The following is a 16,946-nucleotide window of genomic DNA, read 5'->3' as shown; positions in this document are numbered from 1 at the left end:
CCGTCCATGAGGGCGTACTGTTTGGCACCAGAGCACCCAGCTTTATTCTATGCTGAAGTAGATTCCAACCGTCCATGAGGGCGTACTGTTTGGCACCAGATAGGACCCAGCTTTATTCTATGCTGAAGTAGATATCCCAACGTCCATGAGGGCGTACTGTTTGGCACCAGATAGGACCAGCTTTATTCTATGCTGAAGTAGATATCCAACCGTCCATGAGGGCGTACTGTTTTGGCACCAGATAGCACCCAGCTTTATTCTATGCTGAAGTAGATATCCCAACGTCCATGAAGGGCGTACTGTTTGGCACCAGATAGGACCCAGCTTTATTCTATGCTGAAGTAGATATCCCAACCGTCCATGAGGGCGTACTGTTTGGCACCAGATAGGACCCAGCTTTATTCTATGATTGAAGTAGATATCCATCACCGTCCATGAGGGCTACTGTTGGCACCAGATAGGACCCTCAGATTGTATTCTATGTTGAGTCTGAAAATTCAATGAATAAGTTAAAGCACTTTGTCTGTTCTCATGGGAAGAAAGGATCTTGGCAGGCGTTATGGTTCTTTTTAACAATGCCTTAGTTACTTTTGAGTTGCTAACATGTCTCCCATTCTCTATTCCTGACAGAAGGGAGCAATAGCACATGTAAAAACAAACAGCTATAATCATCCAGTCATAACTTCCCTCATCAGACTACCATAAAGATTGAATTTGTTGGAGTGCTGCAGAGATGGTTGTCCTTCTGGAAGGTTCTCCCACATACACAGAGGAACTCTAGAGCTCTGTCAGAGTGACATCGGGTTCTTGGTCACCTCCCCTGACCAAAGCCCTTCTCCCCGATTGCTCAGTTTGGCCGGCAGTAAGCTTTGAAGAGTTTTGGCTGGTTCAAACTTCTTCCATTTAAGAATGATGGAGGCACTGTGTTCTTGGGACCTTCAATGCTGCAGCAATGTTTGGTACCCTTCCCAGATCTGTGCCTCGACACAATCCTGTCTTGGAGCTCTACGGACAATTCCTTCGACCTCATGGCTTGGTTTTGCTCCTGACATGCACTGTCAACTGTGGGACCTTTATATAGACAGGTGTGTGCCTTTCCAAATCATATCCAATCAATTGAATTTTCCACAGGTCGACTCCAATCAAGTTGTAGAAACATCTCAAGGATGATCAATGGAAACAGGATGCACCTGAACTCAATTTCACATCTCAAGCAAAGGGTCTGAATATCTTATGTAAATAAGGTATTTCTGTTTTTATTTGTAATGCAAAATGTCTAAACCTGTTTTCACTTTGTCATGGCGTATTGTGTGTAGATTGACAAGGGAAAAATAATATTGAATCCATTTTAGAATAAGGCTGTAACGTAACAAAATGTGGAAAAGTCAAGGGTCTGAATACTTTCTGAAGGCACTGTACATAAATGTCTCATGGCATTAGTGTCTTGAGACAGGCTGTCTCTGGAAATCTCTTCAATGTGTTTTGAGACATGTCCTGAACGTAAGTATCTTGAGATATCTCCATTGCATGTCTCAAGACAAGGTGATGGTGGGTAATTTACTTTGTGATTGGCTGGAGTGAAATCAACATGACTTCTCTGTAGTGAAGTACAAGTCTGTAGTAGAAACAGGTTGCGTAGAACAGGTCTGCAGTAGAACTCAGTAGAAACAGGTCTGCAGTAGAACTCAGTAGAAACAGGTCTGCAGTAGAACTCAGTAGAAACAGGTCTGACGTAGAAATCAGGTCTGCGTAGAACTCAAGTAGCACAGGGTAGAACTCAGTAGAAACAGGTCTGCAGTAGAACTCAGTAGAAACAGGTCTGCAGTAGAAACAGGTCTGCAGTAGAACTCAGTAGCAACAGGTCTGCAGTAGAACTCAGAAACCAATTACCTATATAAACCCTGGATTACTATGTATTGGCCATTGAGAGGCTTTGAAGCCACCGGTCGAYCATATTGTCTCTCCCCAGTAGGAGCACTCCTCCATAGGAATACATGGAATTCTACAGTTTTTCAATAAAATGTTTCAAGGAGAAAATTACATGTATTTAAGTATTTTTGTTGTAATAGGCACAGTACAATTAGCAATCTTAAAAATTCTACTTGAAGGAAAATGTCATTTTTGTTTACCTCACATACTGTATAATTTAAAAGTATTCATTAAGGTGTCTAATAGAAACCAGGGTTGATATTTAGATTCCATTAGATTCATTCACCGCTGCACAGGTTTCAGCCCGCTTCCTCGCGAGGCAGTTGGTTTGAGCCTGTCAATTCTCCCAGCGGAGCTCATTCAGTAAACAACCGGCCTGGAGGATCCGCTGGAGTCAATGATTGGCTGTTCGATGGGAGGGAGTGACGCTTAGAGAGAGATGGGAGGAGGAGTAGATGTCCGCGAGAAGAACAGGAACAGAGCTCGCTAGTTCCCCCGCCCACACCTTCCGTGCGCTCTCTCTCAGATCAACTTTCTCTCCAAAAAATGGTGAGACTGAGCGAAGAGCTGCACCATCCCGGACCTCTCCCGGTGTGGGGTGTGATGACGTAGTGCCAGTATGAGATATGATGGAGAAGCTTTGGACCAGCCTGTCGGAGGTGTCTTGGAGCTCCGTGTCGGTTCCGTTAGATGCTGTGGTCAGTAAGGTCCGCCTGCCCTGTCTGGTCCGCCTGGCGCCTGGTAAGACCTTCGAGGACACACCTCACTGACTCCTCTATCCTCCCTCTATCCATCCTTCTCTTAGCCTACTACACCATCTTCTCTATCTTAACACAATATTCCTTCCTAAACACTAAACTGGCTCTATAACAGTATTATCCGTGTGGAGAATAATAATGATTGATTGAATTTGGAACTGGAACTGGACATTAAAGAAGAATCAGCAGTGGATAAAACTAGTTTATAAACGTGTAAACGTTTGGGCAGGTCTACTGGTATGTAGACTACTCGGTCTGTAATAAACATGACTTGTTGCAGCAGCTTCAATTGAACCCCTCACGGTAGCAAATCAGTTATTTAACAGTTTGGCCAAACCACCACAAAGTGTCTGTTGTGTCGCTAAAGTCCTGCTTTTCATATGTAAATTCTGTAATCTGCCGGTGAGTGTTCTGAATACTAACGAGCAGCGCAAGGAAACCGATCACCAGGTTTGAGGCATTTTACACTGGACAAAAAGCGTGCCCCCACCCCCATATGATGACACCCCCCTAGCTACCGTAGATCTGACTACACCCCCCTAGGTAACATTGATCTGACTACACCCCCCCAGGTTTACATAGATCTGACTACACCCCGCCCTATGGTACCATAGATCTGACTACACCCCCCAGGTTTACATAGAGTCTGACTACACCCCCCTTAGGGTTTACATAGGATCCTGCTACACCCCCCCTAGGTACCAAGATCTGACTACGACATATAACAACAAAAAAAAATCCCAAAAGAAAATACCCAATATTAAATCAGAAAAAAAACAAAGAAAAAAACAAAGAATAATAAAAAAAAACAAATAACAAGAAAAAAAAAAAAATAATAAAAAAGAAGACACAAAATAAAAAAAAATAAAAATATAAAAATAAAAAAAAAAACAAAAAATTTTTATCACAAGAAATGAAAAAAAATACAATCATAAAATACAAGAAAAAAAAAAAAAAGAAACAAATAACAAAAAAAAATAAAATAAAAAAAAAATAAAAAACCCCCCTAGATTTTACCATAGATCGACTACATCCCCCCTAGGTTTTTACATAGATTGACTCCAAACCAAACTAAATATTAAAAAAAATGAGAAAACCCCAGTCCCACCTAGGTTTACATAGATTCTGACTACACCCCCCTAAGGTTTACATAGATCTGACTACACCCCCCTAGGTTTACATAGATCTGACTACACCCCCCTAGGTTTACATAGATCTGACTACACCCCCCAGAATTACTATTGGATCTGACTACAACCCCCCTAGTTTACATAGATCTGACTACACCCCCCCTGACGGTTTACATAGATCTGACTACACCCCCCTTAGGTTTACATAGATTCTGACTACACCCCCCTAGTTTACATAGATCCTGACTACTACCCCCCTAGGTTTACACAGATAGGACTACAGACTCCCCGTACCTTCCCCTGGCCAGCCACCACTTCTCCCTGTACGTTGCCCTGGCCAGCCACACCTCTCCCCTGTACGTTGCCCTGGCCAGCCACACTTCTCCCTGTACCTCCCATGCCCAGTCACACTTCTCCCTGTACCTTCCATGGCCAGCCACACTTCTCCCCTGTACCTCCCCTGGCCACGCCACACCTCTCCCCTGTACCTTCCCCCTGGCCAGCCACACCTCTCCCTGTACCTTCCCTGGCCAGCCACACCTCTCCCCTGTACCTTCCCCTGGCCAGCCACACCTCAACAAAGAAAACAAGGGGTATAAAGAGAAAAACAGGAACCAATCAGTTAATGATCAATTGTTAACAAGCTCTCAATGAATCAATCCGTTAACAAGCTCTCAATGAATCAATCCGTAACAAGCGCTCAATGAATCAATCCGTTAACAAGCTCTCAATGAATCAATCCGTTAACAAGCTCTCAATGAAATCAATCCTTTCACCTCTCAAATGAATCAATCTGTTAACAAGCTCTCAATGAATCAATCCGTTAACAAGCTCTCAATGAATCAATCCGTTAACAGCTCTCATAATCAATCCGTTAACAAGCGCTCAATGAATCAATCCGTTAACAAGCTCTCAATGAATCAATCCGTTAACAAGCGCTCAATGAATCAATCCGTTAACAAGCGCTCAATGAATCAATCCGTTAACAAGCTCTCAATGAATCAATCCGTTAACAAGCTCTCATGAATCAATCCGTAACAAGCTCTCAATGAATCAATCCGTTAACAGTATCTCAATTAAGAGCACAGTAATTAGGGAATTAGTCACACCTGTGATGGTTTGTAACTTGTGACTTGTAAATTGTACTATTGTAAATTGTGTAAATTGTAACTTGTGTATTTGTGCGTCTGGGTCTCTAGGGGAGTGTGTAGAGGGTTGTAACGTGTGTATTTGTGCGTCTGGGTCTCTAGGGGAGTGTGTAGAGGGTTGTAACTTGTGTATTTGTGCGTCTGGGTCTCTAGGGAGTGTGTAGAGGGTTGTAACTGGTGGTATTTGTGCGTCTGGGTCTCTAGGGAGTGTGTAGAGGGTTGTAACGTGTGTATTTGTGCGTCTGGGTCTCTAGGGAGTGTGTAGAGGGTTGTAACTTGTGTATTTGTGCGTCTGGGTCTCTAGGGGAGTGTGTAGAGGGTTGTAACTTGTGTATTTGTGCGTCTGGGTCTCTAGGGGAGTGTGTAGAGGGTTGTAACGTGTGATTTGTGCGTCTGGGTCTCTAGGGGATGTGTAGAGGGTTGTAACGTGTGTATTTGTGCGTCTGGGTCTCTAGGGGAGTGTGTAGAGGGTTGTAACTTGTGTATTTGTGCGTCTGGGTCTCTAAGGGAGTGTGTAGAGGGTTGTAACTTGTGTATTTGTGCGTCTGGGTCTCTAGGGAGTGTGTAGAGGGTCTGTGTGAGGATGATATGGTGTTGCTCCACTCGTGTCGTTCAGTGGACCACCGTCACCGCTCTCTCTCTGGAAGAAGACACTACGTCATCGGACCCAAGTAGACATTCCTCTCCAGTACCAGGGTGAGACACACACACACACCTCTACAGTACAGGGTGAGAAACACACACACACACCTCTAACAGTACCAAGGGTGAAACACACACACACACACACACCACACACCTCACAGTACCAGGGTGAGAACACACACACACACACACACACCTCCTACCAGTACCAGGGTGAGAACACACACAACACACACACACACACATCTACAGTACCAGGGTGAGAACACACACACACACACACCTCTACAGTACAGGGTGAGAACACACACACACACACACCTCTCCAGTACCAGGGTGAGAACACACAACACACACACACACCTCTCCAGTACCAGGGTGAGAAACACACACACACACACACACACACACCTCTACAGTACCAGTGACAACACACACACACACACACACTCTACGTCCAGGTGAGAACACACACACACACACACACACACACCTCTACAGTACCAGGGTGAGCAACACACACACAACACCACACCTCTCAGTACCAGGGTGAGAACACACCACACACACACCTCTCCAGTACCAGGGTGTAGAACACACACACCACCTCTCCAGTACCAGGGTGAGAACACACACACACACACTCTCCAAGTAACCAGGGTGAGAACACACACACAACACACACACACACACCACACCTCTACAGTACCAGGGTGAGAACACACACACACACACACACACCTCTACAGTACCAGGGTGAGAACACACACACACCACACACACACACACCTCTACAGTACCAGGGTGAGAACACACACACACACACCACACACTCTACAGTACCAGGGTGAGAACACACACACACAACACCTCTCCAGTACCAGGGTGTGAAGCACACACACACACCTCTCCAGTACAGGGTGAGAACACACACACACACACCTCTCCAGTACCAGGGGAACACACACACACACACACACACCACACCGCTCTACAGTACCAGGGTGAGAACACACACACAACACACCTCTCCAAGTACCAGGGTGAGAACACACCACACAGCACACACACCTCTACAGTACCAGGGTGAGAACACACAACACACACCTCTACAGTACCAGGGTAGAGAACACACACACACACACCTCTCCAGTACCAGGGTGAAGAACACACACACACACACAACACAACACTCTACAGTACCAGGGTGAGAACACACACACCACTCTCCAGTACCAGGGTGAGAACACACACACACACACACCTCTTCAGTACCAGGGTGAGAACACACACACACACTCTCCAGTACCAAGGGTGAGAACAACACACACACACACTCTCCACGTACAGTGAGAAACACACACACACACACACACACACTCTCACAGTACCAGGGTGAGAACACACACACACCACAACCTCTCCAGTACCAGGGTGAGAACACACACACACACACACACACACTCTACAGTACCGAGGGTGAGAACATCACCACACCTCTCCAGTACCAGGGTGAGAACACACACACACACACCATCACTCTCAGTACCAGGGTGAGAACACACACACACACACCACACACACACTCTAGAGTACCAGGGTGAGAACAGCACACACACACACCTCTCAGTACCAGGGTGAGAACACACACACACACACACACACCTCTAGCAGTACCCAGGGTGAGAACACACACACACACAATCTACAGTACCAGGGTGAGAACACACACACACACACACACACCTCACAGTACCAGGGTGAGAACACACACACACACACACCTCTACAGTACCAGGGTGAGAACACACACACACACACAGAAAAACACACACACCTCTACAGTACCAGGGTGAGAACACACAACACACACACACACCTCTACAGTACCAGGGTGAGAACACACACACACAAAACACAACCCTAAGTACCAGGGTGAGACAACACACACACACACTACACACACCTCTCCAGTACAACCAGGGTGAGAACACACCACAGCACACACACACACACCTCACTAACATACCAGGGTTGAGACACACACACACACACACACACACCTCTACAGTAACCAGGGTGAGAACACACACACACAACACACACCTCTACAGTACCAGGGTGAGAACACACAAACACACACACACACACACCTCTACAGTACCAGGGTGAGAACACAACACACACACACACCTCTCTAGTAACCAAGGGGTGAGAAGCACACACACAACACACACACCTCTAAGTAGCCAGGGTGAGAACACAACAACACCGCTCACAGGTACCGATGGGTGAGAACAGTCACACAACCACACACACCACCCTCTACAGTACCAGCGTGAGAAACACACGACTACACACACACACCACACCTCTCCAGTCCGAAGGGGTGAGAACACACACACACACCACACACACACACCTCTACAAGTACCAGGGTTGAGAACACACACACACACAGCCACACCTGCTACAGTACCAGGTGAGACACACCACACACACACACTCTAAGTACCAGGGTGAGAAACACACACACACACACACACACCTCTCGCAGTACGGCAGGGTGAGAACACCACACACACACACACACACACAATCTCTACAGCATCCAGCGTTGAGAACACACGACACACATCAACACACACCTCTACACGTACCAGGTGAAGAACACACACACACCACATACACAACCTGCTACAGTACCAAGGGTGAGAAACACACACACACTACACCACACCTCTACAGTACAGGGTGGGAACACACACACACACACACTCACCTCTCAGTACCTAGGGTGAAAACACACAAACTCACAACACGACACACCTCTACAGTACCAGGGTGGAACACACACACACACATACCTCTCAGTACTCAGGGTGAGAACACCAACACACACACACACCACCTCTACAGTACCAGGGTGAGAACACACACACACCTCTAGCAGTACGCAGGTGAGAACACACACACACACACACAACACCTCCTACAGTACAGGGTGGAGGAACACACCACACACGACACACACAACCCTCTCCAGTACCAGGGTGAGAACACACCACCCACAACACACACAACCTTCACAGTACAGGGTGGTGAACCAACACACACACACCCTCTCCAGTACCAGGGTGAGAAACACACACACAACCTTCTCAGTACAGGGCTGAGAACACACACTACACACACCTCCTCAGTAACCAGGGTGAGAACACACAACACACCTCTCCAGTACAGGGGAGAACACACACACACACACCTTCTCCAGTACCATGGGTGAGAACACACACACACACACACACACACACTCTACAGTCCAGGGTGAGAATCACACACACACACACCTCTCAGTACAGGGTGAGAACACACCACACACACACACCCACCTCTATACAGTAACTAGGGTGAGAACACACACAACCTCTACATAACAGGGTGAGAACACACACACACAGCCTCTCCACGTTACCAGGTAGAACACCACACACACACACACACACACACCTCTACAGTGACCAGGGTGAGCAACACACACACACACACCTCTCCATACCAGGTGAGACACACACACACACACTAACACCTCTACAGTACCAGGGTGAAGACACACACACACCCTCCAGTACCAGGGTGAGACACACACACACACACCTCTCAGTACCAAGGGTGAGAACACACACACACACATCCACACACACACGTCTACAGTACCTCGGTGAGTAACATCACAACACCTCTCACAGTACCAGGGTAGATACACAGAGAAAACACACACCACACACACCTCTAACCGTACCAGGGAGCTGGAGAACACACACACACCTCTACAGTCAGGGTGAGAAACACACACACACACACCTCTCCAGACCAGGGTGAAACACACACACACACACAGCACACACACCTCTACAGTATCCAGGGTGAGAAACACACACATACACCTCTCCAGTACAGGGTGAGCAAACACACACACACACACACACCTCTACAGTACCAGGGTGAGAACACACACACACCTATAACAGTACCAGTGGGAGAACACACTACACAACACCACACCTTACAGTATCCAGGGTGAGAACACACACACACAACGCTCTCCAGTACGAGGGTGAGAACACAACACACACACAAAACGACACACCTCTATCAGTAACAGGGTGAGACACTACTACACACTACACACACACCTTACATACCAGGTGAGATACACACACACCCACCACACACCTCTACAGTACCAGGGTGAGAACACACACACACAACACACACTTCCAGTACCAGGGTGAGAAACACACACACACACAACACACACACCTCTACAGTACCAGGTGAAACACACCCACACACACCACACACACTCGTAACCCAGTACAGGGTGAGATACACCACACACACACACCCTCTACAGTACAGGGTGGAGAACACACAGCACACACACACCACACCTCTACAGTACCAGGGTGAGAACCCACACAACCTCTCATACCAGGGTGAGAACAACACACACACACACACACCTCACAGTACCCAGGGTGAGAACAGCATCCACACTCCGTTACAGTACCAGGGTGAGAACACACTACACACACACACACACCTCTACAGTACCTAGGGTGAGAACACCACACCACACACACACATCGTCTCCAGTACCAGGTGAAGAAATACACACACAAACACACACAACAAACACCTCTACAGACCAGGGTGAGAACACACACACACACATCACCCACCTCTACAGTACCAGGGTGAGAAACACACACACACACCCACACCTCTACAGTAACCAGGTGAACACCACACACACACACACACACTCTCCCCATACCAGGGTGAGAACACACACACACACACACACACACATCACCTCTACAGTACCAGGGTGAGAACCACACACACACACACAACACCTCTAGCAGTATCCAGGGTGAGAACACCTACACACACAGCACAGCTCTACAGACAGGGTGAGAACACACACACACACACACACCTCTACAGTACCAGGGTGAGAAACAAACACATACATCTACACACACCTTCCTCTCAGTCCAGGGTGAGAACACACACACCACACACACCCACCTCTACAGTACCAGGTGTAGAACACACACAGACACCACCTCTCAGTACAAGGGTGAGCCCACAACAGCAACACACACACACACTCTACAGTACCAGGGTGAGAACGACACCGACACAACTCTTCAGTACCGAAGGGTGAGCCACACACACACAACACACATCACACCTCTACCGTACCGAGGGTGAGAACACACACACACATCACACACACCTGCTCTCAGTTATCATAGGGTGGAGAACACACACACACACACACACACACCTCTATCAGTAACCAGGGTGAGAAAACACACACACACACACACACACCTCTAGCAGTAGCCCAGGTGACGAACACTACACACACACACACACCTCTACAGTACCCAGGGTGAAGAACACACACACACACACAACACACTCTTCCAGTACCAGGGGACGAACACAACACAACACACATCACACACACACGCTCTACAGTACCAGAGGGTGAGACCACACACCACACACACTAGCCGATCTACAGTAACCAGGGTGAGAAACACACACACACCACACACACCTCTACAGTAAACCAGGGTGAGAACACACACACACCTCCTCCATGTACCAGGGTGAGAAAACACACACAGCACACACACACACCGTCTACAGTACCAGGTGAGAACACACACACACACACACACACCTCTACATACCAGGGTGAGAACACCACACCACACACACCTCTGCCAGTACCAGGGGTGAGATACACGCACACACTACACAACACACACCTTCTCTAGTTACCAGGGTGAGAACACACACACACACCACACACCTACACACGTGAGACACACACCACACTCTACAGTACCAGGAGTGAGAACACACACACACCACACACAACAACTCTCCAGTAACGCAGGGAAACACACACATCACACACACACACCTCTACAGTACAGGGGTGAGAACTACACACACACACACACACCTCTCACAGTACCAGGTTGAGAACACACACACTACCCACACACCTCTAACCAGTACCAGGGTGAGAACACACCACACACACACACCTCTACAGGTACCAGGGTGAGAAACACACACACACAAACACACACCTCTAACAGTCACCAAGGGTGAGAACACACACACACACACACCACGACTCTCCAGTACCAGCGAGTTTGAGAACCACACACACACACACACACACAGACTCTACAGTACCAGGGTGAGGACACACACACACACAACACACTCCGTACCAGGAGTGAGAAACACACCACACACACACACCTTAAGTACCAGGGTGAGAACACACACACAACACACACACCTCTACAGTAGCCAGGGTAGAAGAACACACGCACACACCACACAACACCTCACAGTACCAGCGGTTGATAACACACCCAGCAACACACGACACCTCTTCACAGGTACAGGTTGAGAACACGACACAACACACACACACAGACCTCTACGAGTACCAGCGGTGAGAACACACACCCACACACACAACCTCTACCGTACCAGGGTGAGAACTACACACACACACACACACACACCCTCACAGGTACCAGGGTGAGAACACACACACCACCACACACCTCTCACGTACCAGGGTGAGAACACACCAACACACACACACCACCCTCTACATACCGGGTGAGAACACACACACACACAACACACCTCTACCAGTTACCTAGGGTGAGAACAACACACCCACGAACACTACAGCACCACACAACACAACAACCTTCTACGTACCGAGGGTGAGAAACACACAGCACACACACACCCCTCTACCAGTACCAGGTGAGAACACCACACACACACACACCTCCTCAGTACCGAGGGTGAGAAACACACAACACACACACACACTCTACATACAGGGTGGTGAGAACAACACACACACACAGCACACCTCTACAGTTACCAGGGTGAGAACCACACACATAACACACACCTTACAGTACAGGTGAGACACCACACACACACACACCCACACTCTAACAGTACCAGGGTGAAAGCACCACACACACACACAGCACACACGTCTCAGTACCAGGGTGAGAAACACACAACACACACACCAGCCTCTCAAGTACAGGAGTGAGAACACACACACACACACACACCTCTACAGTACCCAGGGGTGAGAACACACAACACACACACACCACCTCTACAGTATCCCCGTGTGAGAACACGCACACACACACACACCTTCTACAGTACCAGGGTGAGAACACACACATCACACACACACCTCTACAGTACCAGGTGAGAACACACACACACACACACACAGCTCACAGTAACCAGGGTGAGAACCACACAAACAACCCACTACCACCACAACATGACACCCCCAACACACTTTACAAGTACCGAGGAGTTGAGAACACACACACTACACACACCTCATGTACAAGCCCTCACCTCACACTCTAGTACCAGGGTGAGATAACACACACATCACACACAACCTCTACCAGTACCAGGGTGAGAACACACACACACTACACCACACCCTCTACAGTACCCAGGGTACGAACACACAACAACACACACACCTCTACATTCATGACACACCACTCTACAGATACAGGGTGAAGAACACACCCACCACACACCTCCAACAAAACACACCACAAACATCTACAGTACCAGGGTGAGAACACACACAACACACACCACAACCTCTCAGTACCAGGGTGAAACACACACACACACACACACCTCTAAAGTAACCAGGTGAGAACACACACACACACACACACCCGTCTACAGGTACAGGGTGAAAACCACACACACACACACCTACAGTACCGGTAGACATCACAGCACTCTACACACACAGTCACAGACAGGTGTGAGATCACACACACACAACACACACACCTCTACAGTACCAGGTTGAGAACCAACACACAACACACTACACCTCTACCAGTACCACGGGAGAAACACACACACACACACACACACCTCTCATACCGGTGAGAACAGCACACACGACACACACACACCTCTACAGTAACCAGGGTCTGAGAACAGCAACACAACACACAACACCTCTCCAGTACCAGGGTGAGGAAACACACACACACACAACACACAACTCAGTCAGTCCAGGGGACGAACCACACACCACACACACCCCTCATACAGTACCAGGGTGAGAACACACACACACAACACACACCTCTCCCAGTACCGGGTGAGAACACTCAACACACCACACACCTCTTATCAGTACCAGGGTGAGAACATCACACACACACCACACACCTCTACAGTACAAGGGTGAGGACACACACACAAGCACACACACACCTCAACAGTACCAGGGTGAGACACACACCACACACACACACACTTCTCCAGCCAGGAGAACAACACCCCCCCTTAACCAGAGGGTGAGAACACACCACCTAGCCGTAAACAACAACACCACAGCACCCTCTCCAGTACCCAGGTGAGACCCACACACACACAACACACACACCTCTACAGTACCAGGGTTGAGACACACACACACACACACACACACACACACCACAACACACCACACACACACACACACACACACACACAAACACACCACACACACACACACACACACACACCTCACATACCATACGGGTGAAGAACACACACACACACACACATCACACACACACACCACTCTCAGTACAGAGGTGAGAACACACACACACACACACACACTCTACAGTACCAGCGGTGAGACACACACACAACACACACCTCTACAGTACCAGGGGTGAGAACACACACACACACACACACACTTCTCCAGTACCAGGGTGAAACACCCACACACAACACACACACCTCTCAGTACCAGGGTTGAGAACACACACTACACACACACACCTTCTAAGTTACCAGGGGAGAACACACAACACCACACACACCCTCTCCAGTACCAGGGTGAGAACACACACACACAACACACACGCTCTCCAGTACCGAGGGTGAGAACACACACCACACACCATCACACCTCTACAGTAACCAGGGTGAGAACACACACACACACACACACATCCGTCTACAAGTACCAGGTGAGAACAACACACATCACTACCCTCTTACAGTACCAGGGAGACACACACCCACACACACACCACACGCTCCAAGTTACCAGGTGAGAAGCACACACCACACACACCACACACCTCTCAGTACTCAGGGTGAGAACACCACACACAACTACACACACCCTACAGTACCAGGGTGAGAACACAACACACCACACACACACCTCGTCCAGTACCAGGGCTTGAGAACACACCACACACACACACACCTTACTACAGTCCCTACCCCCCCCCCCCTCCCCCCCCCCCACCCCCCCCTGGGTGAGAACACACCACACAACACACACACACACACACACACACAACACACACACCACACACACACACACACAGCAACACACACACAACACCACACACTCACAGTACCAGGTGAGAACACACACACACACAGCACACACACACACGACACAAACACACGACACACACACCACACACACAACCTCTACAGTGATACCAGAGGGGGGTACCGGTACAGAGTCAATGTGCGGGGTCACCGGTTAGTTGAGGTAATATGTACATGTAGGTAAAGTTATTAAAGTGACTATGCATAGATAATAACAGAGAGTAGCAGTATTTAACTAGGCAGGTCAGTTAAAGAACAAATTCTTAATTACAATGACGGCCTACCAAAAGGCCTCCTTCTGGGGCTGGGGATACAAATACATTTAATTAAAATATAGAACAAAACACGCATGACAAGAGAGACAACACTACATAAAGAGAGACCTAAGACAACAACACAGCATGGTAGCAACACAACATGGCAGCAGCACAAAACATGGTACAAACATTATTGGGCACAGACAACAGCACAAAGGGCAAGAAGGTAGAGACAACAATATTTCACACAAAGCAGCCACAACTGTCAGTAAGAGTGTCCATGATTGAGTCTTTGAATGAAGAGATGGAGATAAAACTGTCCAGTTTGAGTGTTTGTTGCAGCTCGTTCCAGTCGCTAGCTGCAGCGAACTGAAAATAGGAGTGACCCAGGGATGTGTGTGCTTTGGGGACCTTTAAACAGAATGTGACTGGCAGAACGGGTGTTGTACGTGGAGGATGAGGGCTGCAGTAGATATCTCAGAGAGGGGGGAGTGAGGCCTAAGAGGTTTATATAAATAAACATCAACCAGTGGGTCTTGTGACAGGTATACAGAGATGACCAGTTTACAGAGGAGTATAGAGTGCAGTGATGTGTCCTATAAGGAGCAATGGTGGCAAATCTGATGGCCGAATGGTAAAGAACATCTAGCCTCTCGAGAGCACCCTTACCTGCCGATCTATAAATTATGTCTCCGTAATTTAGCATGGGAAGGATGGTCATCTGTATCAGGGTTAGTTTGGCAGCTAGGTTGAAGATTACCATAGAGGAAACCAAGTCTAGATTTAACTTTAGCCTGCAGCTTTGATATGTGCTGAGAGAAGGTGAGGAGGAGGGTTTATTCTCCAGGTCTTTAACCGTTTTCCAGAACTTCTTGGGGTTAGACCCACAGAGAGAGAACTGCTCCTTAAAGTAACTAACTTTGGCCTTCTGGATAGCCTGAGTGCACTTATTTCTCATTTTCCTGAACGAGAGCCAGTCAGCCTGAGTATGCGTGTGCCGAGCCTTTCACCAAATGGTGTTCTTGAGGTGGAGTAACTCTGCCAGCCTCTGTAAAATGGTATAGAATCAGGCTTTGGTTCCCCTCTGTTTTTACAGCCTGTGTTCATCAAATGCCTCTGGTTAAATGGTATAGAATCAGCTTGGTCCCTCTGTTTACAGCCTGTGTTTCATAAAGGCCTCTGTAAATGATAGAATCAGCTTGGTCCCTCTGTTTTACAGCCTGTGTTCATAAAGGCTCTGTAAATGGGTATAGAATCAGCGTTGGTCCCCTCTGTTTTAACAGCCTGTGTTCATAAAGGCCTCTGTAAAATGGTTATAGAATCAGCTTGGTCCCCTCTGTTTTACAGCCTGTGTTCATAAAGGCCTCTGTAAAATGGTATAGAATAGCTTGGTCCCCTCTGTTTCGAAGCTGGTATAAGGCCTAATGATAGATATGTCTCTTCGAGTGCTTGACCTCTCTTTTTTATATTTTCAGGTTGTGGGTATTGTCAACAAAAAATAATCCCCAAAACGGGCCCGCCATTAAAGAATAATGA

At 48.0% G+C, this 16,946-nt stretch overlaps 1 protein-coding gene across 1 annotated transcript in view; it reads left to right on the top strand.

The window, feature by feature from the left end:
• The first annotated feature begins 2,330 nt into the window (after positions 1-2,330).
• gareml (GRB2 associated, regulator of MAPK1-like) overlaps positions 2,331-16,946 on the top strand; it is a 56,572-nt gene continuing 41,956 nt past the window's right edge. The window contains 6 exon segments of the mRNA XM_070439687.1: positions 2,331-2,670; positions 5,371-5,375; positions 5,527-5,577; positions 5,579-5,612; positions 5,615-5,636; positions 10,162-10,187. Coding sequence (XP_070295788.1) covers positions 2,556-2,670; positions 5,371-5,375; positions 5,527-5,577; positions 5,579-5,612; positions 5,615-5,636; positions 10,162-10,187 — 253 coding nt within the window. The 5' untranslated portion in view covers positions 2,331-2,555.

The sequence above is a fragment of the Salvelinus sp. IW2-2015 genome, unplaced genomic scaffold (genome assembly GCF_002910315.2).
Source record: "Salvelinus sp. IW2-2015 unplaced genomic scaffold, ASM291031v2 Un_scaffold1850, whole genome shotgun sequence".
Lineage (NCBI taxonomy): Eukaryota > Metazoa > Chordata > Actinopteri > Salmoniformes > Salmonidae > Salvelinus > Salvelinus sp. IW2-2015.
Note: the sequence above shows the minus strand (reverse complement) of the source record. Positions and strands in the feature narration are given on the sequence as shown.